The sequence below is a fragment of the Elephas maximus genome, chromosome 11, assembly GCF_024166365.1.
Source record: "Elephas maximus indicus isolate mEleMax1 chromosome 11, mEleMax1 primary haplotype, whole genome shotgun sequence".
Taxonomy (NCBI): Eukaryota; Metazoa; Chordata; class Mammalia; order Proboscidea; family Elephantidae; genus Elephas; species Elephas maximus.
Genome location: NC_064829.1, coordinates 54645925 through 54672389, shown reverse-complemented (window position 1 = coordinate 54672389; position 26465 = coordinate 54645925). Strand labels below are relative to the sequence as shown.

Genomic DNA, 26465 nt, shown 5'->3' with positions numbered 1-26465 from the left:
AACGGTCAAAATAAGATTGACAAGCACCTTTCCCCCGGCTCCTTTAAACCAACGTGATTGAGGTGTGCGAGAGAACCCGCGGCCCGGAATGAGAGCGCCGCATTGCTTGGGAGACAGATGGTACGCATCAGCCTGGAGGGTTACTGTCCCGGGCCAACACGACACATCACGGTAGCCCACCCGAGGCTAGGAAGGCGAGGCACCTAGCGCTCCTGGCCCAGGGGGTGGAGCCTGGGTGCTAAGAAGGGGGCGGAGCCACTATCTGCCAGTGAAAATGCGTCTTGTGATTTGTTCTACGTCGCGACCCGTAGAGGTGCCGAGTTGCCGCCCCTTCTTTGGGAGTGGTGGAGATTCGATCATGTGAGAGACGGGAGGCCGGAACTGGGCAGGTTAAGGAGCGCCCAGGGCTTTGACAACAACAAACGGCGACGGCTCCACCGCAGGGTCTATGGCCGAGGCGGTGAGGCCCCCTCGCCGGGCCAAGGCCAAGGGCAGCCGGAGTAAAACCAAGGTGAGGCCTTCTCTCTCCCTCCCTCAAGCCCCGGCGTGTGCGCTCAGGCTACCCTTTCCTCTTCGCCCTCCAGCTGACTCTCTGAGCCCGCTTCATCCCTGCCCCACTTTCCCGTGTTTGATCCCTACACCCATGGACACCGGCCCAGCTCTCTGCCGGCACGCTCCCTGGCTCACTTTGTGAGGAGCCCATTTGTTTTTCTCCCTCTGCTGAGCTCACTGGGTTCTTCCTTTTCGATTCTTGCCGCGAAGCAGCTTTTCTCCTCCCAGGCCCGCCTTTGACTCTCTCTTCTCCTCTGTGACCTGGGAACATTTGCAGTCCCTTCTATGCATAAGGAAACCCTGGTGGCGTAGTGGTTAAGTGCTACAGCTGCTAACCCAAGGGTCGGCGGTTCAAATCCGCCAGGCGCTCCTTGGAAACTCTACTGGGCAGTTCTGCTCTGTCCTGTAGGGTCGGTATGAGTCGGCATCGACTCGACGGCGCTGAGTTTGGTTTGGTTTTGGTTTTGGTTTTCTGTGCATAAAGAGGGAAGGCACTTCTCCACGCGGGGAATGTGCCCTTTGGCAGAGCTTTATGGATAGCGTCAGATATAAACTAGACTAGTGATGTGCCAGTCCTTTTCACTCCCAAAATTCAGGATGGTAGTGGTGCTGCTCCTGTTTGTTTCTCCTGCTCCTGGTTGTTTGTGATGGGGCACGAAGGTCTAGAAATTAAGCCAGGGTGTGACTCACGCAGTAGGGAAGCATTTGAATCTTCTGGGTTTCCTGGATTAAACTGAGATGTATTGATGTGGTTTTAAGTTGATTTGTTACCAGGTGCAGTCTAGATTTTTATTTTGTCCCTTGTATATTTTCTACTATACTACATATTTTCTAAAATATTTATTTTGCAGTGGTTCCCCTGGATGATGGACGTAGGTGATTTTGACTTACCTGTAACTGAATTTAAGGAAACAATGAAGTTGGTATTTACATTAAGGAAATAATGAAGTAGGCAGTCCCTTCCTAGAAGTCAGTGATGCTCAAGAACATATGTAACTTAAAAATGATCCAAAAGTCAGATTTTCTTATAGGAACTAGGTTATAACAGGAGAGTAGTACCATGTTTAATAAATTGTAAATAACTTAATGTAGACCCTTTTCTTTATAATGTATCTTTAAAAGGCCGTAGTGGAATTATGAGGAGTCCCTCGGTGGCACAAACATTAAGCACTCAACTTCTAGCCAAGTAGTAGTTCGAACCCACCCAGAGGCACCGTGTAAGATGGGCCTGGAGATATGCTTCTGCCTTGAAAACCCTACGGAGCAGTTCTACTCTGCAACACAAGGGGTCACCATGAGTTGGAATCAACACGACGGCAACTAACAACAGTGGAGTTTCGGACATCAGTTGACCCAGGTCTCTGAGGAGGCACTCTTTGTTGCAAAAGCCATATTGCTACCTACTTCCAAAACATTTTCAAGAGAAATAATTTTGCATCGTATTGAGCTGGTAGAAGACTATCCAGAAGAGGAGGAGGAAGAAAAACCATTACCAGCCATGCGTGAGACCCCTGGACCAAAGCAGTGCGTAACATGTAAATATCATTTGTCTGTAGAGAGCAAAATCTTAAAACTTTTAATTAGAGAAATTAGAAATATTAATCATGTTTTTTTTTCTCCAAATGAGTAATGAAAGTAAAGCCTAGATAGGTTAATGATAACCCCATAGTAATGCAGTTAATGAGGAAACTTAGGTTAAAGTAAAAAATCCTGACACTCAGTCTAGTAGCTTAATAATTATTTTATTTATCTATATTTATATGTCTCTGCCTATGGAGCCCTGGTGGTGCAGTAGTTAGGAGCTCAGCTGCTAACCAAAGGGTCAGCGGTATGAATCCAGCTGCTCCTTGGAAACCCTATGGGGCAGTTCCACCCTATCCTATGGGGTCACTGTGAGTTGGAATCTGTGGCATTGGGTTTGGTTTTTGGTTTATCTGTCTATAGAGAGAATGTTTAATACTTAAAAATGGACAGTTATGAGGATTTTTTTCTCTCAAGTTATTTAAAACAAAGTTTCTAAATGAAGAAATTAAAAATGTTAAACTTTTAAATCCATCATGAAAAACCAATTGCTCAGTTTATTGACATATTTTAGGCAACTTCCCTATGCAAACATATTTTGTTTCTATATATTTGTAAAGTTTATGAAGAAGTCTACATTTCAGAGGCATTTGGTCAAACAAGAAACAAGCTTTTCTGCACCCTCCAAGTCTAATCAGTCATTATGTCTTGCTAGTTGTACTTCCTAAGTATTTTCCTGATTTTGCCCATTTCTCTCAGTCTTACTACCACGACCTTTCTCCAGAATACCTTCATCTTTGGGTTTCTGTTAACCTGGCCTTTCCTCATCATTCTTGCTGCCCATTCTCTGAACTGAAGCTGGCCCGGTATTTTTAAAATAAAACTGCTCAGGCCACTTTCTTGCTGAAAACCCTTAAGAGGTTTCCTGTTATCTGGAAGTTAGAGTCCGAAGTCCTTACTTTGGACAGAGAGCCCCGCATGACCTGGTTTCCATTTTCCTCCTCAGACTGAGGCCTACCACCACTATCTCTTTGGATTTCCAACCGTGTATGTCCTTTCCTGCTTCAGGACCTTTGGCCATGCTGTACCCTCTGTCCTGGCAGTCTTTCTGCCCCCTTTTACCTCGCCCCGCTTAAACCAGTTGCCACTGAGTCCACTCTGACTTATGGTGACCCCCTATGTGTCAGAGTAGTACTGTGTCCCATAGGGTTTTCAATGGCTGAATTTTTGGAAATAGAATGCCAGGGCTTTCTCCCGAGGCACGTCTGGGTAAACTCAAACCTTCTACCTTTTGGTTAGCAGCCAAACATGCTTTATTCATGAGGTCTTAGTTTAAACACTAGTTCCTCAGAGAAGCTTTTCCTGATTACCCTCATGTTACCCCCCTGCCCCAAAGTAGCACTCTGTACCCCTTTGTGTCACTTATCTCACTTGTCTTTATGTTGTCAACATTTCTCTTCCCCTTTAGATTGTGAACTAATGAGGGAGGAACCTGTCTTGTTCACAGATGTATTCCCAGTGCCCATTACAGCACTAGTGGTCACTGGATAATGTTTGTTGAATGAAGGAGTAAATGCCAGTATTGAAGATATTTCCAGGCTTTGTCACTCAGAATGATTTACTCCAGAATACTTTCCCCTGACTTGTGTGAAAATGCAAATGGAAGAAGTCCATGTCACCAGAAGGACCCTCATACTTTTTAGTCTAGAAAATTAATTCTTCTTTCAGAGTAAATAGATTCATTTCCTAGTGCTGGCCATAGTTTGGTCATGGTTATAAAGCCCTGCATTAATGAAACCTTTACAATCTGTGGTATAATTAGTTACCTGGTTATGGAATCATAAAGTGGTGGCCCAAGTTTCAGATCAGGAAGTAAATAGTGTCATGTGGTTTTTCCTTTAGATAGTTTGAGAGGCTTCTGGATTTTAGCAAGCAGCTGACCTACGTTTCTCAGTGTTAATCATCTGATAGATGATTTCACCTTGCTAGCTTGTTATTATTTGGTGCTTATCGCCTGATAGCTAAGAGATAGTCCTAATAATATTTTCATTCTTTTAATATGTTTCTCTGCTAAAATATCACCCAAGCTAGAGGACTTTGCTGATCTTGGTAGACTATGGGTTTGAAACAGTAGATGCTTAGATTTGAAACTACTCTGCAGAAGTAGTGTGTTTTAAAGTTATATAAAGTATTTTTACAGTTAATATTAGTTTGTAAATGCCAACAACTCACTAACACTAAGAACGTATAGTAACTACTAATGACAGACTGAGATGTGTCCTGGAAAGCTGATAACAGTGAGCTGTTTATAATTCCCATCCTCCATTGTCCCTTGTTGTTAGTTGCCCTGGAGTCAGTTTTGACTCACTGCGACCCCATGTATGCAGAGTAGAACTGTGCTCCATAGGGTTTTCAAGACTGTGACCTTTCGACAGCAGACTGCCAGGCCTGTCTTCCAAGGCTCCTCCGGGTGGGTTTGAACTGCCAACCTTCGGCTGGTAGTCTAGTGCTTAACTGTTTGCGCTACCCAGGATGCCTCTTGCTCCTTAGCCGAGATGATTTCTACCTTTTGACTCTTCCCTTTCATGAGTGGTTATAGGAGTGGAGGTGGGGGATGCTGTATATTATTATTTAGCTCCTTTTGTGCCTCCTATGGTGCCCTGGTGGCACAGTGGTTACGAGTTTGGCTGCTAATGAAAAGGCCGACAGTTTGAACCCACCAACCGCCCCTTGGAGACCGTATGGAGCAATTCCACTCGTCCTACAGGGTTGCTGTGAGTCAGAATCGACTTGATGGCAATGGGTTTGGTTTTTTTTGGTGCCTCCTGAGAGTCATTCATTTGTTGAACGAATACTCGTTGATCACCTTCTGGTCTCAGGAACTGTTCTAGGCATTTGGTGTGTAACATACAAGAAAATAAAAAGAATGTGGCCTTAATGAGGTTTATGTTTTAGAGGGAGAAGACAGATAAACAAAGCAAACATAAAATATCAATAAAATATATGTTAGAAGGCGAAGTGGTATGGAAAAAAGAAGAAGAATAGGGCAAGGGTGTGGTGATTACTGGTGAGAGATCAGGATGGGTTGCAGTTTTAAATAGGTGGTCAAGGTAATTCTTCCTGAAGGTGACATTTGACTCAAGTTGTGAAAGAGATGAGTTAGTCATGTGGATACTGGGGATAGTTTTCCAGGCAGAGGCAAGAGCCAGGGCAAAGGCCCTAAGGCAGTGACATGCCTTTCTTGTCCCAGGAACTGGGAGGAGGCAGCATAGTTAGGGTAGTAGGGGGCTGAAATCAGAAAGGTGTAACAAGAAGAGCAGGTCATGTAGGATCTTGTAGGCCATTGTGACGACTTTAGCTTTTACTCTGAGTGAAATATGGAATCATTTTAGGATTTTGAGCAGAGAAGTGACATGATCCAACTTAAGCTTTAAAGGATCACTGTGGCTGCTATATTGAGAATAGACTGAAAGGGAGCAGAGGTAGATTCAGAGACCCAGTAAGTGACTACTGCAATAATCCAGGGAAGAGGTGATGGTGGCTTTGACCAGAGTCGTGGAATTGAAGCTGGTGAGAAGTGCTTGAATTCTGGGGAGTTTTTTTTTTTAATAACTTTTATTGTGCTTTAAGTGAAAGTTTACAAATCAAGTCAGTCTCTCACACAAAAACCCATATACACCTTGCTACACACTCCCAATTACTCTTCCCCTAATGAGACAGCCCGCTTTCTCTTCTGGGGAGTTTTTGAAGGTAGAGTCAAGATCGGCTGATGGCTTGGATGAAGGATATGAGAGAAGTTAATCAAGGATGACTCTGAGATGGAGAAGGCTGAAGATGGAACAGGTTTTGAGGGAAAGATCAGGAGTGTGGTTTTGGACATGATAATTTTAGAATAAATGTTTCTTAGCCATCCACATGGAGATGTAGAGTAGGGTTGGTTATGGGAATCTGGAGTATGGAGAGAGCTCTGGGCTGGGGGTAAAGATTTGGGCATCATCAGCATATCGATGGTATTTAAAGCCAGAGACTGAATGAGGCCATTTTGGGAGTGAGTGTAGATAAAAAAGACGACCAAGGACTGAACCCAGGAACACTCCAATTTTAAGAGGTTGGGGAGAAAAGGAGGAACCAACAAAGGGATATGAGAAGGAGCGACCAGTGAGATAGGAGGAAAACCAGGAGAGTGTAGTGTTCTGGAAGCTGCATGAAGAAAGTGTATCAGGAAGGAGAGAGAGATTAATCATATAAAATGCTGTTAATATAAGATTATTAAGAGCAACACCACAGAAGTAGCATTGTTATGTTGTATTCATAACAAAATGTATAATCTCCACTGTTGTGTAGGATTTTATCTTAGAAATTAATAGATACTCAGGTTTATCATGCATAAACTTGTTTATTGCAAGGAAGTCATGGCAAGGCACACAAGTAAGACCTCACAACATTGATTTGGAACAGGAGAATCAAAATTAACAATTACAATGTTAATTAAATGGCTGAAGTTGAAATCTTTAGAATTCAGGCTTTTACCTTTAACAGGACATCTCAGGAGGAAGGCTTAACCATGGCTTGAACTTGGCGGAGGTCCATCATAGCTAGAGTCCAAGGTGGGCTACAGTAGACAAAATCTTAGTTCCATTGCTACCTTCTCTTGGTGAGTGAGCAGAAATCTAGGGTTTATATGTGAATTTGTCACCTTGGCTCCACAGGACAAGGACCACTGCGGTGGCAAAGACTAGTACAGAATGTCTTTTGTCCAAGCTTAGAGAGTAGCTGAATGATGCATCTTTTCTTCAAGGTTAAAGATTAGGGAGGTTGTTTAGATTTATATCGTTTTCTTGTGTCACAGCTTGCCGGGTCATAGTGAACTTCAAGATTGTTTATGTTCTTTACATACTTCACATGCTTCTGTGTTCCTATGTCTAAGTTCAGAAATTTTCTAAGAAACTTTCTTATGACTTACAGGTTACTAATGAGTTGTAGTTAATGTTAGAGAGTCTCATAAAGGTATACATATTTCTATTTCTAAATTCATATTATGAGTGCTTGTACATATGTGTTTTGAAAGCATAACGATAACATATACCTTATGGGATCTGAGGTTGTTACAGAAACATACAGAACACCTACCCTTCCACACAGCCTTTCTACTTGTTTAGCATTCTTGTATATCCCAAGGAGAGCTGGTGAAGTTGCTCTGAGAGCTCCTGATTTGACAGTTAGGCCAATGTGTCCAAGCCCTTTTTTTATCTATTCTGTTCCAGACGTTGTGCAAAGTGCTGGAGACACAGACATGAGTGGTAAACTGACACTGCCTTTAAAATAATCCGATGATAAGTATTCTACAAAATGTGTAAAATCAGACCTTCCATCATTTGTGAAGAAGCAGCTCATCATTATTTTAAAGGAAGGAAAGGAATTATAACTTTTTTATTGAATAAAATTCATAGAACTTCAAATGATGGGTAGAAGCTTAACAGTTTGTTATATAGAACTTTAAAAAAAAAACTTCTTTTTTCTGATTATAAAAGTGCTTACTTTAAAAAAATGTACATATGAATGTATGTCCCCACGCACGTACAACCCAGAAATGAAATTCCCAGAATTCGGTCTCCTGGAGATGACTGTTGATAGCAGTTTGTTATGGGTTCTTCTTTTCTTCCCAGGAATGCGTCAGTACTCCAGAGCATATTTACTGTAATGATAGAATTGTGTTTTTCTGTGTTTATTAACAACTCATCTATATAATTTCCTGAAATTTTTTTCTCCTGTGGAATAATTTCATTATTGGTTCTCTACTGTATGCAACTCTTACTTGGAGACAAAAAATAAAGAAATATAGATTCTTCTTAATCTGCCTGGACATTTTTATCAGAAATTACTATTGCCACTCTTGCTCTTTTTTGATTGTTGTTTGCTTGATAAATTTTTTCCATCCGTTGAGTTTTAGTTTATTTGTATCTTTAAGTCTAAGATGTGTCTCTTTTAGGCAGCATATACATAGGGTCATTTTTTTTATCCACTCCCTGTCTCTTTATTGGTGCGTTTAGTCCATTTACATACCTATTGATAAGTACGAGTTTAGTACTGTCATTTTGCTGTCTTTTTGTGTATGTGTGTTGTTGACAGTTTCTTTTTTCCAGTTAATTTTCTGTGCGGAGTAGTTTTTCTTTATATATTGTCTTTTCCTCTTTTTCGTTGTTGTTGATTTTGTACTTGCTGAGTCTTTATGTTTTTCTTGTTTTTTATTTTGATGTGTAGGATTGTTAGTTTCCTTTGTGGTTACCTTAATATTTATCCCTATTTTTCTAAGTTTAAACCAAACCTTTATTTTTTTATATCGCCTTGACTTCATCTCCATATGAAAGATCTATGACTACATTTTTTAGCCCTTCTTTTTTTCATTTAATGTTGTCGTCTTTTACATAATGACGTCTCTGTTTCCCTGTTTTGAGCGTTTTAGCCTTGATTTATTTTTGTGATTCCCCTATCTGGGTTGATAATCTGGTTGCTCCTTTTTGTGTTCTAGTCTTGGGTTATTATCTGATGTTATTGACTTTCTAACTAGAGGACTTCCTTTAGTATTTCTTGTAATTTTGATTTGTTTTTTGCAGATTTCCTAAACTTTATCTGGAAATGTCCTAATTTCGCCTTCATATTTGGGAGACAATTTTGCTGGGTATATAATTCTTGGCTGGCAATTTTTCTCCTTCAAGGCTTTATATATGTCATCCCATTGCCTTCTTGCCAGCATGGTTTCTGCTTAGTAGTTGGAGCTTAGTCTTATTGACTCTTCTTTGTAGGTGACTTTTTGTTTGTCCCTAGCTGCTCTTAAAATTCTTTCTTTGTCTTTGGTTTTGGCAAGTTTGATTGTAATATGTCTTGGTGACTTTCTTTTGGGATCTACCTTGTGTGAGATTCGATGAGCATCTTGGATAGATACCAAGGAAGTTTTACGATATCAAGGAAGTTTTCTGCCAACAAATCTTCAACAATTCTCTCTGTATTTCCTGTTATTCCCCCGCCCCTCCACCCGCCCTGCCCTCCTCTGGTACTCCAACCACTCATAGGTTGTTTCTCTTGATAGAGTTCCACATAATTCTTAGGGTTTCTTCATTTTTTAGAATTCTTTTATCTGATTTTTCCTCAAATTTGTTAGCATCCAGAGCTTTATATAATTTGATATTGACTGTTGTCTCTGAGCCATCTATGAGCTACTGTATTAGTTTATTTTATGTTTGCTTACTGTATCCTAGCTTATTGCTTTGTTTTGTTTTGATATGCCCAAATGGGTTGCTTGAGTGAGCTAGCTTGACTGTTTTCACCTTTGAAGCTCTCACGTTCTGTCACCAGATGGCTAGAGCTGTTATCAGGTATATTAGTCTAGGAGTCCATTCACTTTTCTTGTATGGATTCAGCTCAGGTGTCCAGGTAGCTGGTCATCAAATGTGTGGTACAAGCTCCGTTCTACAGTCTTAGAGGGGCAGGGGTGATTGGTGTAGGTACTGGTATCTGGTTGCAGCAGGGGGTCACGCTATGAACAAGGCAGGGGGCTGAGAATCATCCCCCGAGTGTCTCTGAGGAAAGCACGTCCCTCTTCCCTAGAGCGTATAGGTAGGTGGGTTTTGCAGATGGTCCATGGGCACCCAGCGCTTCTGGTTGTAAGGACTAGGAGGTACCAGTTATCCTTGGACCCCGGTTGCAGGTGGCTGGGTGACCTGAGTGGAGCCACCAGTCCTTAGGCCCCTGATGTGGGTAGGTGAGGACCCTGTTTAATAGGCAAAGCGGTGTCAAACATCAGATACCCACCTCTCCACTGCACAGCTGTAACGGTTGCAGTCTGGCAACAAGGGCCTGTTCCCCTGAAACAGGCCCACACAGGTCCATGCAGGAGGGAAAGGTATTCAAAGTCCATAGACCGTTTATGCCTGGACAGGAGCCGCTTCTGTCCTGAGCTCCCCAGGTTAGTGGACCTGGCAAATGATCTTTTCCCCCAGTTGTGAATTTATTCCTTCTCCAAGGGCAGGAGAATGGCTCGGGACGCTCAACAGGGCCTATCTCAGGCCCAGGGAAATCAACAGCCTCTGAAGCCAGCTTGGGGGCGGGGGGCATGGTAAAATATATGCAAGTACTTAGCTTTTGCCAAGAGTGCCGTTCTTCTCTGGTTCTGAAGGTGTGAGTAAGCTATGCGGCTGGCTGCTTCTCCCTGAGGAAACTGCCAGCCCACCACAGCCGCTCCTGGGAATGGTGCTGAGGGATCCTGGCGATTTAGGTCTGGCAACTCCTCTCAGCTTCTGAACTGTCTCTCCCTCCCCCTGCCTCTCAGTCTGTTTTCTAACTTTGGCTTTGGTGTTCAGGGCTCCTAGCTTGTCGTAAATATAATTGTTTCACTTGTTTTTCCAGGTCTTTATTGTGAGAGGGATTGCCAGAAGCGTCTCACTATTCCACCATCTTGGCACCGCCCATCGGTGTCAAGTGCCTTATCTTCACTCTCACTAATTCTGACCTCCATTGCCTCAGTTCTGCTCCTATGACTTTGACTGAGTTGTCTAATTCTGAATTTCTGTTTTTTTGTCTCTCTGTGAATTCTTGCAGACTATTAAATTTGTCACTATGCTCTTCTCTAATCTTCTTAAGTTCCTCAAATGGTATGCTTGGACATATTTAGTTGTAAGAAAAATGCCTTTTGCTTAAAATAAACTTACACATGCACTAACTTTTGCACCAAAAATCCAGAAAACCAAACCCACTGCCTTTGAATCACTTCCGACTCATAGCAACCCTATAGGAAAGGATAGAACCGCTCCATAGGGTTTCCAAGGCTATAATCCTTACAGGAGCAGACTGCCACATCTTTCTCCTGTGGAGCAATTGGTGGGTTTGAATGGCTGGCCTTTCAGTTAGCAGCAGAGCACTTTAACTGCTGTACCACCAGGGCTGCTTCCCAAGAGGGGCTAGATAGGTTAAAAAAAAAAATGGTCTCTGTGTTGATCATCTGGCCACATTGTTGTAGTTGTTAGGTGTTATCGAGTTGGTTCTGACTCATAGTGACCCTATGTACAGCAGAACAAAACACTGCCTGGCCCTGTGCCATCCTCACAATTGTTGCTATGTTTGAGCTCATTGTTGTAGCCACTGTGTCCATCCATTTCCTCTTTTTCGCTGACCCTGTCTTTTACCAAGCATGATGTCCTTCTCCGGGGACTGGTCCCTCCTGATAAGATGTCCAAAGTATGTGAGACAAAGTTTTACCATCCTTGGTTCTAAGGAGCATTCTGGCTGTACTTCTTCCAAGACAGATTGGTTTGTTATTCTGGAAGTCCATGGTATATTCAATATTCTTTGCTAACATCATAATTCAAAGGTATCAATTCTTCTTCAGTCTTCCTTATTCATTGTCCAGCTTCATGTGCATATGAGGCGATTGAAAATTCCATGGCTTGGGTCAGGGGTACCTTAGTCCTCAAAGTGGCATCTTTGCTTTTTAACACTTTAAAGAGGTCTTTTATAGCACATTTGCCCAGTGCAATGCGTTGCTTGATTTCGTGACTGCTGCTTCCATTGGCATTGACTGGATCCAAGTAAGATGAAATCCTTGACAACTTCAATATTTACTCATTTTATCATGATGTTGGAGCCCTGCTAGTGCAGTGTTTACGAGCTCAAAATTTCGGCAGTCCTAATCCACCATCCACTCCTTGGAAACCCTATGGGGCAGTCCTACTCTGTCCTGTAGGGTCACTGTGAGTTGGAATCTACTTGATGGCTACAGGTTTGGTTTTTTTTTTTGGGGGGGGGTATCATGATGTGCCTGTTCCCAAGAAAGGTGATCCATCCAAATGTGGAAATTATCAAACAATATCATTAGTATCACACACAAGCAAAATTTTGCTGAAGATCATTCAAAAGCAGCTGCAGTGGTATATCGACAGGGAACTGCCAAAAATTCAGGCCAGGTTCAGAAGAGGATATGGAACCAGGGATATCATTACTGATATCAGATGGATCCTGGCTGAAAGCAGAGAATACCAGAAAGATGTTTAGCTATGTTTTATTGACTATGCAAAGGCATTCGACTGTGTGGATCATAACAAATTGTGGATAACATTGTGAAGAATGGGAATCCCAGAACACTTAATTGTGCTCATGAGGAACCTGCGCGTAGATCAAGAGGCAGTTGTTCAGACAGAACAAGAGGATACAGATTGGTTTAAAGTCAGGAAAGGTGTGCGTCAGGGTTGTATCCTTTCACCATGCCTATTCAATCTGTATGCTAAGCAAATAATCCAAGAAAGTGGACTATATCAAGAAGAATGGGGCATCAGGATTGGAGGAAGACTCATTAATGACCTCATTATGCAGATGACACAACCTCACTTGCTGAAGGTGAAGAGGACTTGCAGCACTTTCTAATAAAGATCGAAGACCACAGCCTTCAATATGGATTACACCTCAACATAAAACAAAAATCCTCACAACTGGACCAATAAGCCACATCGTGATAAACAGAGAGAAGATTGAAGTTGTCAAGGATTTCATTTTACTTGGATCCACAATCAACAGCCTTGGAAGCAGCAGTCAAGAAATCAAAAGATGCATTGCATTGGGCAAATCTGCTGCAAAAGACTTCTTTAAAGTGTTGAAAGGCAAAGATACTGCCTTGAAGACTAAGGTGCGCCTGACACAAGCCATGGTATTTTCAATTGAATCATATGCATGTGAAGGCTGGGGAATGAATAGGGAAGACCAAAGCAGAATTGATGCCTTTGAGTTGTGGTGTTGGCGAAGAATATTGAATATACCATGGACTGCTGAAAGAATGAACAAATCTGCCTTGGAAGAAGTACAACCAGAATGCTCCTTAGAAGCAAGGATGATGAGACTGCCTCTTACATAGTTTTGGTATGTTGTCGGGAGGGATCAGTCCCTGGAGAAGGACCTCATGCTTGGTAGAGTACAGGGTCAGCAGAAAAGAGGAAGACCCTCAACAAGATGGATTAACACAGTGGCTGCAACAGTGGGCTCAAACATAACAATGATTGTAAGGATGGCGTAGGAGCGGGCAGTAGAACTGGGCACTGTGCTACATAGGGTCGCTGTGAGTCAGAACCGACTGAATGGCACCTAACACAACAACAACAATGATGTTGCTTATTGGTCCAGTTGTGAGAGGATTTTTGTTTTCTTTATGTTGACGATGTTAGCTGTTGCTATTATGATGATTATGATTATTCCCAGAAGGTAGATCCGTTGGGTGTGGGTGTGCAAATTTGGGAGTATAGTAGTAGCATTAGCATCATTTTGCTTAGTTGAAGGGGAGAATTTGAAATTGCCATGGCAATTCTGCAGGGGTTTGAGAGTAACCAGAGAGCTGGAGTTGGAGCAAAGTGTTGGAGAGGGAAAAAGAGGTTAAAAATCACCTGAGGAACAGTCTAGGGAAGAACCCTTGGTGTGGCTGCCTGATGGAGAGGTGGGTTTGTTGAGTGTTCCTGAATCCTCTGGCTCATCTCTTGACTGCTTCCAGCTTGCTCTCTTCTCTGTCTTTCTCCCAGTCAGCATTTAATACCCTCAGAGATCTCTTTTGCTTAAGGAAAGAGAATAAAAATCTCCGTCCATTCTACATTTCATTTTCAGCTATGTACTTTTCATTAAGCTCTAAACTCACCGAATGTCTTTCTTTTTTTAACAGCTTTACTGAAATGATTCACAGACCATACAATTCACCCATTTAAAGTGTACAATTCATTGTTTTTAGCATGTTCACAGGGTTGTATGATGATCACCAAAATCAGTTTTAGAATATTTTTAACAACCCAAAAAGAAACTCCGTACTCATTAAGTCCCTTTCCATTCCCTCTCCAAACCACCAGGACCTGGGCCACCATTATCTATCTGTAGAGATTTTCCTATTCTGGACATTTCATATAAATGGAATCATGTAATATGTGGTCCTTGTGACTAGGCTCTGTCACTTAGCATAATGTTTTTAAAGTTCATCCATGTTACGTTGTAGAGAAGTCAAGTGGAGCCACGAGGAGCCCTCACCACTGCTCTTGAGGCCGTGTTGCTTGGTGATGATCACAGCAAACCCCTACTTCTCCCCATATCCATCCCAGAGGTCCTGCGTCCCCCAGGAGTGTTTGAAGATTTGCAGGGTGTGGGCATGCAAGGTTGGGAGTAGCACCATTAAGTGGAATGCTTCATTATTATTTATGGCTGAATGACAGCCCATTACATGGATGAACCACATTTTATTTATCTGTTCAGCAGTTGATGGACATTTGGGTTCTTCCCACTTTCTGACTATTACGAATAATGCTGCAGTGACCATTCATGTACAAGTTTTTGTGTGGATGTATGTTTTCATTTTTCTTGCATATATACCTAGGAGTAGAATTGCTGGATCATATAGTAACATTTTGAGGAACTGCCAAACTGTTGCCCATTTTTAAATTGGGTTATTTATCTTTTTATTATTGAATTATAAAGGAACTTTATATATTCTGAATTTTCAACAGTATTTCTGCTAGTGTTCTTTGCCTGCTGCAGGATCCAATCCAGGATCCCTCATTGCATTTAATTGTCATATCTCCTTGTCTCTTTCAATCTCTGATAGTTCCTCAGTCTTTTCTTACCTTTCCTGGTTGTAACACTTCAGTTATTGTGTAGACTGTCCCTTAATTTGGAGGTTTGTCAGGTGGTTTCTCAGAATTTAGTTTGAGATTATGCATTATTAGGAAGGATGCCACAGAAATGATGTGCCTTCTCCGAATACCACATCAGGGGGTGTATGATGTCAATGTGTCTTACTGTTGATGTTAATACTGACCACTTGGCTTAGGTATTGTCTGCCAGGATTCTTCACCAAAATTTACTATTTTTCCCTTTGTTATTACTAAATATTTAGGAGGAGATACTTTGAGACTATGTAAATATTGTATTTCTGCTTAAACATTTATTTATTCATCTCACTATCATCCATCAGTAGATCTTACTTGTGGCACTTATTACCGTGGTGTTCTAATGGTGGTTTTCTGTTTTTCTCATTCCTTCTATATTTATTTATTGAGATTCTTCTGTTTGTTTATTTATTCAGTTATTTGTGGTAGTAGGGGCTCACGGGTATTTATTTTAACCTCTGAGTTATAGGGGCCCTGGTGGTGCAGTGGTTAAGCATTTGGCTGCTAACTGAAAGGTTGACTGTTCAAATCCACCAGCCACTCCTTGGAAGCCCTAGGAGTCAGTTCTGCTCTGTCCTGTAGGGTCGCTGTGAGTTGGAATTGACTCGATGGCAATGGGTTGTGAGTTATAATTTAATACTGTATTTGTTTATTTTGTTTCTCAAATTGTTCCAACTTTTCCTGCCTGAATTTTGAGCAAATATGTTTGCCCAGATGAAGACAAAAACCTCCTGAGGCCTAAGATACTTGAGACTGTTCTATTTTACTTAACCTCTAGCAGAATGAAGAGCAAGCTAATTAAGACTTTCTTTCTCCATTTTTAAGTCATGATTTGCTGCTTTTAGGATTAGAGTAGTAAAGCTCCAAACTCAACACACTCAAAATTGCATAATACAGAATATAAAACATACTGCTTATGAAGTGAATTTAGATTCTATTTGTTAAATGATAAAATTTAGATTTTATATACAGTTTAAAAATTCTTCATGTTGAAAACATCAATTACTGTTATAAGTTATTTCACATTATAAATCTTGTTTTTAGGAAAAAAAGAAATGTGAAACCCTTCAGAGAGAAGAGCCTGATGAAATCTCCCTTCCAAAAACTTCCAGAGAGCAGGAGATCCCACCTCCAGTTTGTGAAATCAAAGGAGACCATTTGAAAGCATTAGCTGATTCCCAGCTGCAGAATGATGCCAGTGAACAAAATGAGAGTGAAATGTTTGATGTACCACTCACCTCCTTAACTGTGAGCAGTGATGGGTCCGCATCATGTAACACCGAGACCCTAAAGGACTGTGTCAAGGATGAAGAAATCAAGCCAAAGATTGACCCCGGAGACAACACTGGAACCAAAGTAGAGCCTCCCGAGAACTTTACAGAAGTAGAGGAAAATAAATCTGTACAGTGTGGACCTTCAGAAAGCACGTTGCAGTCTGATTTTTCTCATACTCAGCAGGAAGTGGGAAATTTACATGTCAGAGAGACTCACAATAGGACAGAAGACAAACAAGCCCAGGGTCTTTCTTTAGAGGTGCTACACAGTGTCGGCTTGCAGAGTTCCTGTGAAGTCACAGATGTTCTTCAGCCACCTAGAGTGAAAAAACTCTATCCCCAGTTGCCAGCTGAGATGACTGGAGAAGAACCAGCTTTGGTGGCCGTGAAACCCTTAGCTCGTAACGAACGACTCTACCCGGAACTCCCATCACAACCAGAACTAGTACCATTTACTAAAGAACAGTTGAAAATCTTTGAGCCTGGTTCATGGCTGGAAAATGTTGAGTCATACTTAGAAGAATTTGACAGCATGGCTCATCAGGACAGGCATGAATTTTATGAGTTGCTTTTAAACTACTCACGGTGTAGGAAGCAGCTGCTGCAGGCTGAAGCTGAGCTACTTACCCTGACGTCTGATTGCCAAAATGCTAAAAGCCGACTGTGGCACTTTAAGGAGGAGCAAATGTCTGTACAGGTATTTTTTCACTAGTGTTCTGTAGAGCTTGCAGGAGCTTGGGAATTTGCAGTGATGCTGCAATCCCTGTGATGCCTTCTAGGTCTGGAGTTGACTCCTCCTTCCCACACTGACCTTATCTTGGTCTGGAGTAGTACCACACAGAGGTCACAAAATCAGGTGCCTACTGGGCCACGCAGGTAACCTGAAGGAGTGAAGCAGGCTACGTGGGACAGTGGTGATTGGGAATCTCCTGCTCTGTCTAGAGGGGCAGCCACTCTTGAGTTCTAGGGGATGGTTTTGTTGATCCAGCATTGCCACGTCTTTTGATTTTTCCAAGATAAGCTAGAGATCTGGGTTTTTATTGAAGGATCCTGATTTGTAAATGCTGGCAACTAATTAAATACGTACACAAACAGAGTATAGGCCAAGAAAATCATGTCTCCAGACTAAATTCAGCTGTGCGGCATTACTTTGGACCTTGGGCATAATGCCATGACCATTTGATGGGTAGAGAATGTCAAGGAAAGGATGATCCATAGGAACGAGGTAGAGAAGAGATGGGAAAACAGGGATGGCAGTTAGTTGTGACCCAGTGGGAGCCAGGGTGACCATCAGGAAAGCAATTTCATAGTGGGCTGGGAAGGGTGGCACAAAAGAGAAGGCCAGTCTTGACAAGTTTGGCAGTAAAGGGAAGCCAGACGAGATATTAGGGAGAAACATGGGATTTCCCCCCACCCCAACCCACACTTATTGGGAGACCCGTGTATCTCTCTGTAGATAAGAGTCTATAGAGAAGGAAGCATTTGGAAATATTGACAAAATGAGGATAGAATCAAGAACACAGTTGCAGGAGTTAGTACTGGAAAGGAAAGGATCTCTGTCTTTTGAGCAGAACCACAAAGAATAATGATAGATAACAGATATTGAGGCCTTGAGGTTGAGGAGAGATCAGATTGACCTCAGTAGTAATGAAGTAGAAGGTAAGATCATCAATCAAGAGAGTCCTAGAACAGGTGCTATCATTTTCTTGGACCTTTCCCCACCTAATTCTTTAGATTCCTCTTGTTATCCGAACTTGTGCTGCATTGGTAATTGGCATTATACACCTTGGCACCTGATCATATATTTGCTTGTATTATTCTCCACTTGGCAATATAGCCTCCTTACTGAGACTATAAGGTCTTTGAGGATGGTACTGAAATCTATGCATCTTAGATGTTCCGTCCCTGCCGCCCTATTATGTCAAGTGCAAAGAGTAACTGTTTTCATATTTTACTCTCTTGGCCACCACTAGGGTATCTGTGCAGATCAAGTGAAAGTTTCAGGCTATCATCGCTACCAGACAGTAGAGATGAATGAAAATGCACTGGGGGAGCTAAAGAAGCTATTTGATGCCAAATCTGAGCACCTCCACCAGACCCTGGCTCTGCATTCTTACACATCCGTGCTCTCGCGGTTGCAAGTGGAGTCTTACATCTATGCACTGCTCAATAGCTCAGCTGTTCTGAGATCTCTAGCAATTCATCAGCAAGGCCGAGGTGTGTAAGTAATGAAGGTCTTGCTCTTTATTGTGATCTGAAGTGCAAAAAATGCAGTGGTACCATCTGGTTAAATCGTCTGTGCACGAATTGGTATAACCCACTACCCACTGCCGTCGAGTCGATTCTGACTCATAGTGACCCTATAGGACAGAGTAGAACTGCCCTGTAGAGTTCCCAAGAGTGCCTGGCAGATTCGAAGTGCCGACCTTTTGGTTAGCAGCTGTAGCACTTAACCACCATGCCACCAGGGTTTCCCGATTTGGTATACAAGGTACCATTTGTCCTCGCTATTTTACCTGGCCTTTCCCGATGTAGGACAGAGATATCGGGAGCGGGGCTAGGTCTCCCTTCCCTGTGGGCTGTCCTTCTCTGCTTCTCTAGGATGCAGAAAGCTCTTTCTTTATCATTGACATCCCTTGCTGCTCTGGCTTATTTATCTAGGGGAGTCCGTGTAGTTTTTGATCCTGAAGCTAATAAAATACCTTCTTTTCCTCTGTCGCAGTTTTTGCTTGTCTAGTTTGTTGGACTATTTTGCTTAACTTTCCACAGAAGATCTGTAATATTCTGAGTATCTCATGTTTGGGGAAGTTTTAAAAAGTTAGCTCTTACTACATGGTGTGTTAAGTATTAGCCACTGAATTATGGAATTTTTATTTCTGGAAGAGATATTAGGATTTTTTAAAGTCAAATACTCCTCCTCCCTTCTCCCCGGGTTTTCTTAACTAACCAAAGAGCTGGGCCAAGCCAAAAATCTGCTGATCTTCAAATAACATAAAATGGATTTTTGTAAATATAATTTATTTTTGTTGTTAAGAATGTGGACAGCAGAACATAACACCAGTTCAACAATTTCGACACGTACAATTCAGTGACATTGATTATATTCTTCAAGTTGTGTAACCATTCTCACCCTCCATTTCTGAGTCGTTCTGCCCCCATTTACATACACTCAGTGCCCCCTAAGGTTCCTATATAATATTTTGAGTTTCTGTTGTCAATTTCATCCCATATAGGTAAATCTTAAAAGATTACTAATAATGCCCAAGGCAGACATTCTTTACTAGTTAGGCTAAATTATTGTTTGGTTTTAAGAAGAACATATAGTGAATTTTGATGAAGTTAATTTTCCCTTACTTTGAACTTCACAGAATTAAATACCTTTTTGTGTATATATTTGGTAGAAATTCAGATAATATTTTGATACAACTTTTCTCCTTGGGTTTTTATCTGAGCCAAATGTTTTAAAGGTTTTTCTTTTTTTTGTTGGTTTATTTTAAATGAAGTCTCTAAGAATTCTGCCAAAAAACCCATTTATATGGGACTCATGTAATCTTCTTTTTAATTATAGTGCCTAAGCAGGCAGAAAGTATCCCCTCTGACCTGTGTCAGCTAAAGGAGTGCATTAGTGTCTTATTCATGTTCACCAGGAGAGTTAATGAAGATACTCAATTCCATGACGACATTCTTCTCTGGCTGCAGAAATTGGTAAGGGGACAGAAATAGGCATAGTCTGTCTTTTATTCACCTGATAATTTAAAGGAATTAAGAGTTATATCTTCATTTTAGTCTTTTCTTCAGCAGCTTCTTTAGTTATTTCACTTAATGAGTTAGTGACATTTTCACTGATCGTGACACATGGTAATATATTTATCTAGTGCATTATTGAGCACAGAGTGCTTTTTCTCTTCAATAAACCTTATATGAAAACGAACCCTAGCTTTTAGGAAGAAATGGAAACATGGCAAATAAACCAAATTTAAGACTAGATATGTATTCAGAATATAGGTGTTTGATCTAAAAAATTTCCACATAGATTTCATTTCTTTTTATCATGTTTAATGTTACACTTAGTCATACTTTTTTATTTTTAAGGGGAAGATGAAAGATACCAGGATTTGGAAAATTCAGGAAAGAAGTTATATGTGCTGCAGAGGGGGCGGTTATTTGTTTATTGGTTATGTTTCTCAATGGGGCTGCCTTTGATGCTTTTTTAGGTTCATACTAGAGTCCTTAAATATGGATTTGAGAAGCTATGGAAAACTGAGAATAGATTAAACTATTTGCTTTATATCTGTTGACATACGGCCAGTAACTTGTCAGAAAGTAAAAACTATTTGCAGAGAAACTACTTATGCAAATTTTATTGTAGTACTCCTATATAGATTCTTAGGCCACACTGCCTATGTGTGGTGGGAACTGAATCATTTCATAATATATCTTACATCAGGTTACTCTTTTAAAAATTACATGTAATTAAACAATAGATAAGTGGCTTTACTAGACCCCCTAGATAAATTTTTCTCTTTTTAAAATAGTGAAACCATATTTCCTTATTGTTCAGGTATCAGTGTTACAGAGAGTTGGCTGTCCTGGAGATCACTTCTTCATTCTGAACCATATTCTTCGATGCCCCGCTGGTGTTAGTAAATGGGCTGTTCCTTTCATCCAGGTATGAGGAATGGCCTTCTGATTGTGACGAGGTTGGGGAGGTCTTATTAGGAACTTTTCCTGAAGAAATTATCCTTCCCCTCCAAAAAAAGACTACTTAAAAATACAGATATTTAAAATAAAATTCTTTGAATACATCTAGTACATATTTATAAGAGTTTTTATGCTGAAAGTTCTTGGGCTACCCACAACTGATGAAATTATGATAGAATTGCAAACATTCATTTGTAGCCTGGCTTGGCAGGTGTAGTATGTAATTCTGAAAAATTTCTGTGCAGGGAGGCTCGCCAGGGCTTTTTTCTGTAGTACCCAACACAGCTTCCTGAATTAATCCATCCCACACCACAGCTGGTCCAGGTAAAACAAGGACAACCAGCAAAATCAGAGTTCTTTAAGTACTAGCAGAGAGCTCTCGTTCTGTGTGATCAACTCTCATACATCCAGGAGTTGATTATATGGCCTACTGCTTTCCTCTCTGCTGCTTGCCTTTGGGTCATATGCTTATAGCAACCACATAGATGTGTAGTAGCCAAAAAGCATGCCAAGTTCAACCTTTCCCTATTTCCTTTTCTTCCCTTCTTAGTGTTTCTGGTGCATAAGTTTGAATCTTTTTAGGTAGATACAGAATTTTTTTTTGGTCATTGTTTTCTCTTTGGATTAAATTAGCAGTGTTGTCCTTCATCCCATATTGTTATAGGTGATTGACGTAAACTGATCATTTACCTCTATTCTTTGACCACGGCTCAGTCAGTGCTGCCAGATAACCCATGAGCTGTGTCCTCACTCTTGTGGATTAGGTCCAGCTCCATATTTGTTCTCATTCCACCTCCTTTTGTCATAATGCTAGTGAACTAAGATTATGGACACTCGAATTGCTGGTCCTCTAAGATGTGCTTTTTCTTTTTCTGATTTCAGATCAAAGTGTTGAATAACCCGTCAGGGGTCTTTCACTTTATGCAGTCCCTTGCTCTGCTCATGTCTCCTGTCAAGTAAGTGTGGAAGAGCTCTGTGAAGTAGAAACTGAAATGCTTTTTCCTATCAAAGAATTGGCTTCCTAAACTGCCTGGATCCAAAGAACTGCTAAGGGAACTGTCAGCATTGCAGAATTTAACTTTGCAAACTTTTGGGGCTTGATACCCCTCCTTCCAAAGTGACCCTTTTAACGGCTTTTTATTTTATTGTATAAATGATTAACCTTTCTTGGATGCTTCTTTGAGTATGTTTGTTCTACCAGGATTCCTCGCCTGTTGTATATGCTACTGTGAAAGGTGCCATGGAAATACAAAATTATGATCTGTTCCTTAGAAGAAGAGATTTAGTGGCAGGGAAAAAATAGTCAAAGAGAAGCTACAGTTGATGCAGTAGAAATGAAGAGAGTTGAGTGGAGTCATCAGAGTGGTTTCCACAGTGGATGAGCTGGGGATATGAAGAAGAATGGACCAGTTCTGTTCAGTAGAAAAGGACTAGGAAGGGCCCTATATTAGCAAAGAACCAGAGTTCTGGTGAGGATAGCCATGAAGGGGGTAGTGAGGAGATCAGCTTGGCTGGAGTGAAGGGGTATGTGGGAGACAGTAATAATAGTGAACAAGTAGGGTGGGTTGAATTATAGGAGGCCTTGAATTTAAGACAGAGGTGTCTAGATTTGATAGGGTCCAGCCTTTATAGCCATTGAGGATTTCTGGACAAGGGTAGAAGTTGTATTTAAAGAAGATTAGGATGGACTGGAGGGAGAAGAATTTGACATCAGGGAGGTCAGGCAGATACAGTATCTCCAGTATTTCAGGTAGATCATCAATTGACAGGAAGAGCAGCCCTCACCTACATTAATTCCTGGTTTATTTCACAGCCGCAAATGGTGGTCTTTCTGGAAGTCAGGTGGCTGCCTATTAGAGAAGTAGGTGCATCATGTTTTAGCAAGGCTGTTCCCTTGACCTGGAGTCCCCTGTGGGGTGCACCACTATGGGGAATGTGTCTTTACAGTAGGTCCTGTCAGAGTTGAAAAAACAGTTGAATTCTTGCTATGTCACAAATCTCTCTTGCTCAGGATTTATAACACTTTTCTAGAAGAATAGGTGCTTCTGCTTAATTGAGTGGTGACAGACATCTGACTCTCCTGACTCTGGAACCTAACCCCGTATCACGAGGACACATCCTCAACTGGCAGAGAAAGCAGGGTCTGTGTCTGATGACCTGAACGGTGTCACTGCCTCTGACTTTAGGGTCCTGGAAAGCCTATGTCTTCTCAGAACTTGAATTAGGGTAATAGTAGTGGGGAAGAGAATGAGGGGAACCTACAGGTTGTCTTTTTCTGGAAAGGACTAGGTAGCTGACTAAATAAAGAAAATGCTAGGAAGGAATGGGTCAGACCTAACTCTAGACTGTTGAGTCTGAGTGGCTGAGAAGGTATTATTTGCCCTAGCAGACAAAAAAATGAAAAAAGAGAGCTGTTTTATAGGGAGAAAGACTTGAGGTCATTGATGTGTACAAATAGACACATACAAGTGACACATACCAGTGTACATTTGGAGCTTCAAGATTGGAGCCCAGTTGAAAGAACAGCACTAGAGCTGTGGAGCTGGAGGTCCTGAAAGAAAGTTCCTGGTTAAAGGAAGGAATGGATGAATTTTTAGGATCAGCACAGAGGAGAAGGATCAGAGGACAGAACTGGGTTGTGGCCTAAGAGAAGAAACTTCTGGTTGCACTTATTCTTCAGATCCAGCTGACACCTCGTGAAAGCCTGGCTGGCAGCAGTGCTAGAGTCCTCTCGCTGCCTGGGTACAGGTCGCTGCTCCTGCACGTGGTAGATGGGATTTGGCTCAGAAATGGTTTTGCATTTAGATGTACTTTTTTGCCCTAAACTAGCTTCTGCATTATTTGCAGTTTACCCTTTTTTTAATTCAGCAAATCATGTTTTCTAAAGTTGGCTACCCAGCAGCAACACTTCGTAAAGCTGTTTAGAGCTAAGGTTGTGCAACAGCCCACAGGGATCGAGGACGGAGCTGGTGTAACTGCTGTTCCGCAGTTCCCAGTCGTTCCTGATTCAGAACGCCCATGGCCTCTCCACCAAAATCAGTGCAGCTTTTGTCGCTTGATTTTTATCCAGTTGGCATTTTTTGTTTACTGATTTCAACCATTTGAAGATGGGGTCAATGCGGATTCTACTGCAGGGTGAGAAGGTGATCCAGAATGTACTCCTGTGTGGCTTTCTGTGTTTTGCGATTGGAGTCATTTCCCTTGTCCTTTAGAAATCGAGCAGAGTTCATGTGCCACATGAAGCCCAGTGAGCGGATACCATCCTCTTCGGGGCCGGCGTCGGGGACCTGGACGCTAGTAGATGAGGGAGGAGAAGAGGTAACTCGTGGGATCTCCGTTATTTTTATTAACAGGTTTTGAGCTCTTCTTATGCGATGGGTATTGTTCTCAGTACTTTGCACATATTATCTCCATTTAACTGTCAAAGCAGTCCTATGAGTTAAGCATTTTACAGAAGAGGAAACTGAGGTGGGGGGAGGGATGAAGTCACTTATCAGCTAGTCACACGGGCATTAACTGGTGGAGCGTCCAGAGGCTGTGCTCTAAACAGTGTGCTTTGCTCCACCCTCCTCCAAGAAGGTCTTCTGTTCACCTGGGAGGATTTGGAACCTGGAAACTAAATACCAGAAACAAACAAACAAACTGAACCTGTTGCTGTTGAGTTGGTCCGACTCATAGCGACCCTATAGGACAGAGGACTGCCCGGTAGAGTTTCCAAGGAGCTCCTAGTGGATTGGAACTGCCGACCTGTTGGTTAGCAGCCAGCCAAATTGTATTCAGTTTATATTAGGATTTCTCTTATGTACTAACAAGTTTCTGGGATTGGGGGGAGCTCACCCACAAATAGTCTGTGTAATGAAGATCTGGCCTTTAGGAAGGTTCTGCCTTAAATCTTACCCAGATCTTTCTCATTTGAAAGGTACAAGATGGCTATTTGGTGAGAATTTAGTGATCGCAATTCGGTTCCTGGAGATAACCGTTGTGAGTTTTTCTGTATTGTACACATGGCTGGTGTGTTTGGAAGACATTTTTCCTCTAGCTAATTATCAGCTCTAGTTCTTTTTTATGGTCTAAGTCCTTTGGTGTGCTTGTCCAGGATGGCTAGGGACAGGGTTTGCTAACACTCTGTCTCTCTAAAAAGGAGATGAAAGTGCACAGTGGTCAGTTTTCAGAACAGCAGTCACCGCAGCTGCGGGGACTATGTCTGCATTTACTCAGTGCTCATTCGGAAATGGGGTTGTTTTACTCCTCCTGGGATTTACAGGAGGTTGGGAGATGGTGGTAAATGATGTCGATGTGTGAACACCTGTGCAGGAGCCTGAAGAGAGCTTCTCAAATTGGTCTTTTAAGGATTGTGAGGGGGGAATTAAAAAAAATTTTTTTTAGAGTCGTCTCTCCTTTTGCTTTCTGGTTGGTTTACTAGATTTAATCCCAGAGACAGAAAGTGGGTAAGGACCCTGCCCGGTGCCTGGCTCCTGGTCAGTATTCACCAGATGCTGAGTGAGTTGCCTGGTGCCTGGCTCCTGGTCAGTATTCACCAGATGTTGAGTGAGTTGCCTGGTGCCTGGCTCCTGGTCAGTATTCACCAGATGTTGAGTGAGTTGCCTGGTGCCTGGCTCCTGGTCAGTATTCACCAGATGTTGAGTGAGTTGCCTGGTGCCTGGCTCCTGGTCAGTATTCACCAGATGTTGAGTGAGTTGCCTGGTGCCTGGCTCCTGGTCAGTATTCACCAGATGCTGAGTGAGTTGCCTGGTGCCTGGCTCCTGGTCAGTATTCACCAGATGTTGAGTGAGTTCAAGAATTTGAGGAGTAGATGAGAAAATGAAGTGCTGTTGAGTCAGAAAAGGCTATGGGGAGGAAGGCACTGTGGATTTTCCGTATCAGTGGTTTCTCAGCACTAGCTGTATATTAGAATCACCTGGGCAACTTAAAAACCTTGCCCAGGCCTGCTTGCAGACACCCAAATGTTTAAAAGCCTCCCTGGTTATTCTTATGTGCAGCCAGAGTTGAGAACTACTCCAAGTAGAGTTTCTGAGGTTCTTGTTCGTTCACCATTTTAGACCCATAAAAAGCCCCCCAAAACCAAACCTGCTGCCATAGAATCAATTCTCACTCACAACGACCCTATAGGACAGATTAAAACTGCCCCACGGGGTTTCCAAGGAGCGGCTGGTGGATTTGAACTGCCGGCCTTTTAGTTAGCAGCCGTAGCTTTTACCCACTGTACCACCAGAGCTCCTTGGAGGATAAAAATGAGGTGACTTAAAGAAATTATAATTAAGTTGCATTAGTCTCTTGTTGGGAAATCCTGGTGGTGTAGTGGTTACGTGCTATGGCTGCTAACCAAGAGGTTGGCAGTTCAAATCCGCCAGGCACTCCTTGGAAACTCTATGGGGCAGTTCTGCTCTGTCCTGTAGGGTTGCTATGAGTCGGAGTCGACTCGACGGCAGTGGTTTTGGTTTTGGTTTGGTAGTCTCTTTTTGAAATTTTGATGATGTAGTCTTTGGATCTCTGAATCTTTTTACAGTATTAGTTTTTGAATGTAGCATACCTTAGGACTTGTCTTACAAAGAACCCTTATATAATCCCTTTGTATGACCACAGGTGTTTTTATCCTGCTTTCAGCTGCACTAATTGACAACAGAACTTCAGTCATCCATAGTAGATGCTAATTGCCTCCTGATAATGCTGTTGGGCACTAGAGTGGGCCTTGATTTGGGGAGAAGAGAATTGTGAC

General features: G+C 42.0%; 1 protein-coding gene across 3 annotated transcripts in view; it reads left to right on the top strand.

Annotated features, from left to right (window-relative positions):
• The first annotated feature begins 361 nt into the window (after positions 1 to 361).
• The window catches only part of EPG5 (ectopic P-granules 5 autophagy tethering factor), a 112574-nt gene continuing 86470 nt past the window's right edge, over positions 362 to 26465 (top strand). The window contains exons 1-7 of one of the 3 annotated variants that reach the window (XM_049900029.1): positions 362 to 511; positions 15798 to 16724; positions 18001 to 18244; positions 19596 to 19732; positions 20589 to 20696; positions 21611 to 21684; positions 23941 to 24046. In XM_049900029.1, the coding sequence (XP_049755986.1) occupies positions 449 to 511; positions 15798 to 16724; positions 18001 to 18244; positions 19596 to 19732; positions 20589 to 20696; positions 21611 to 21684; positions 23941 to 24046 (1659 nt within the window). In that variant the 5' untranslated portion in view covers positions 362 to 448. Of the gene's footprint in view, positions 512 to 15797; positions 16725 to 18000; positions 18245 to 19595; positions 19733 to 20588; positions 20697 to 21610; positions 21685 to 23940; positions 24047 to 26465 lie in introns of those variants that run through there. The other 2 variants (XM_049900031.1, XM_049900030.1) reach the window with 2 other exon arrangements.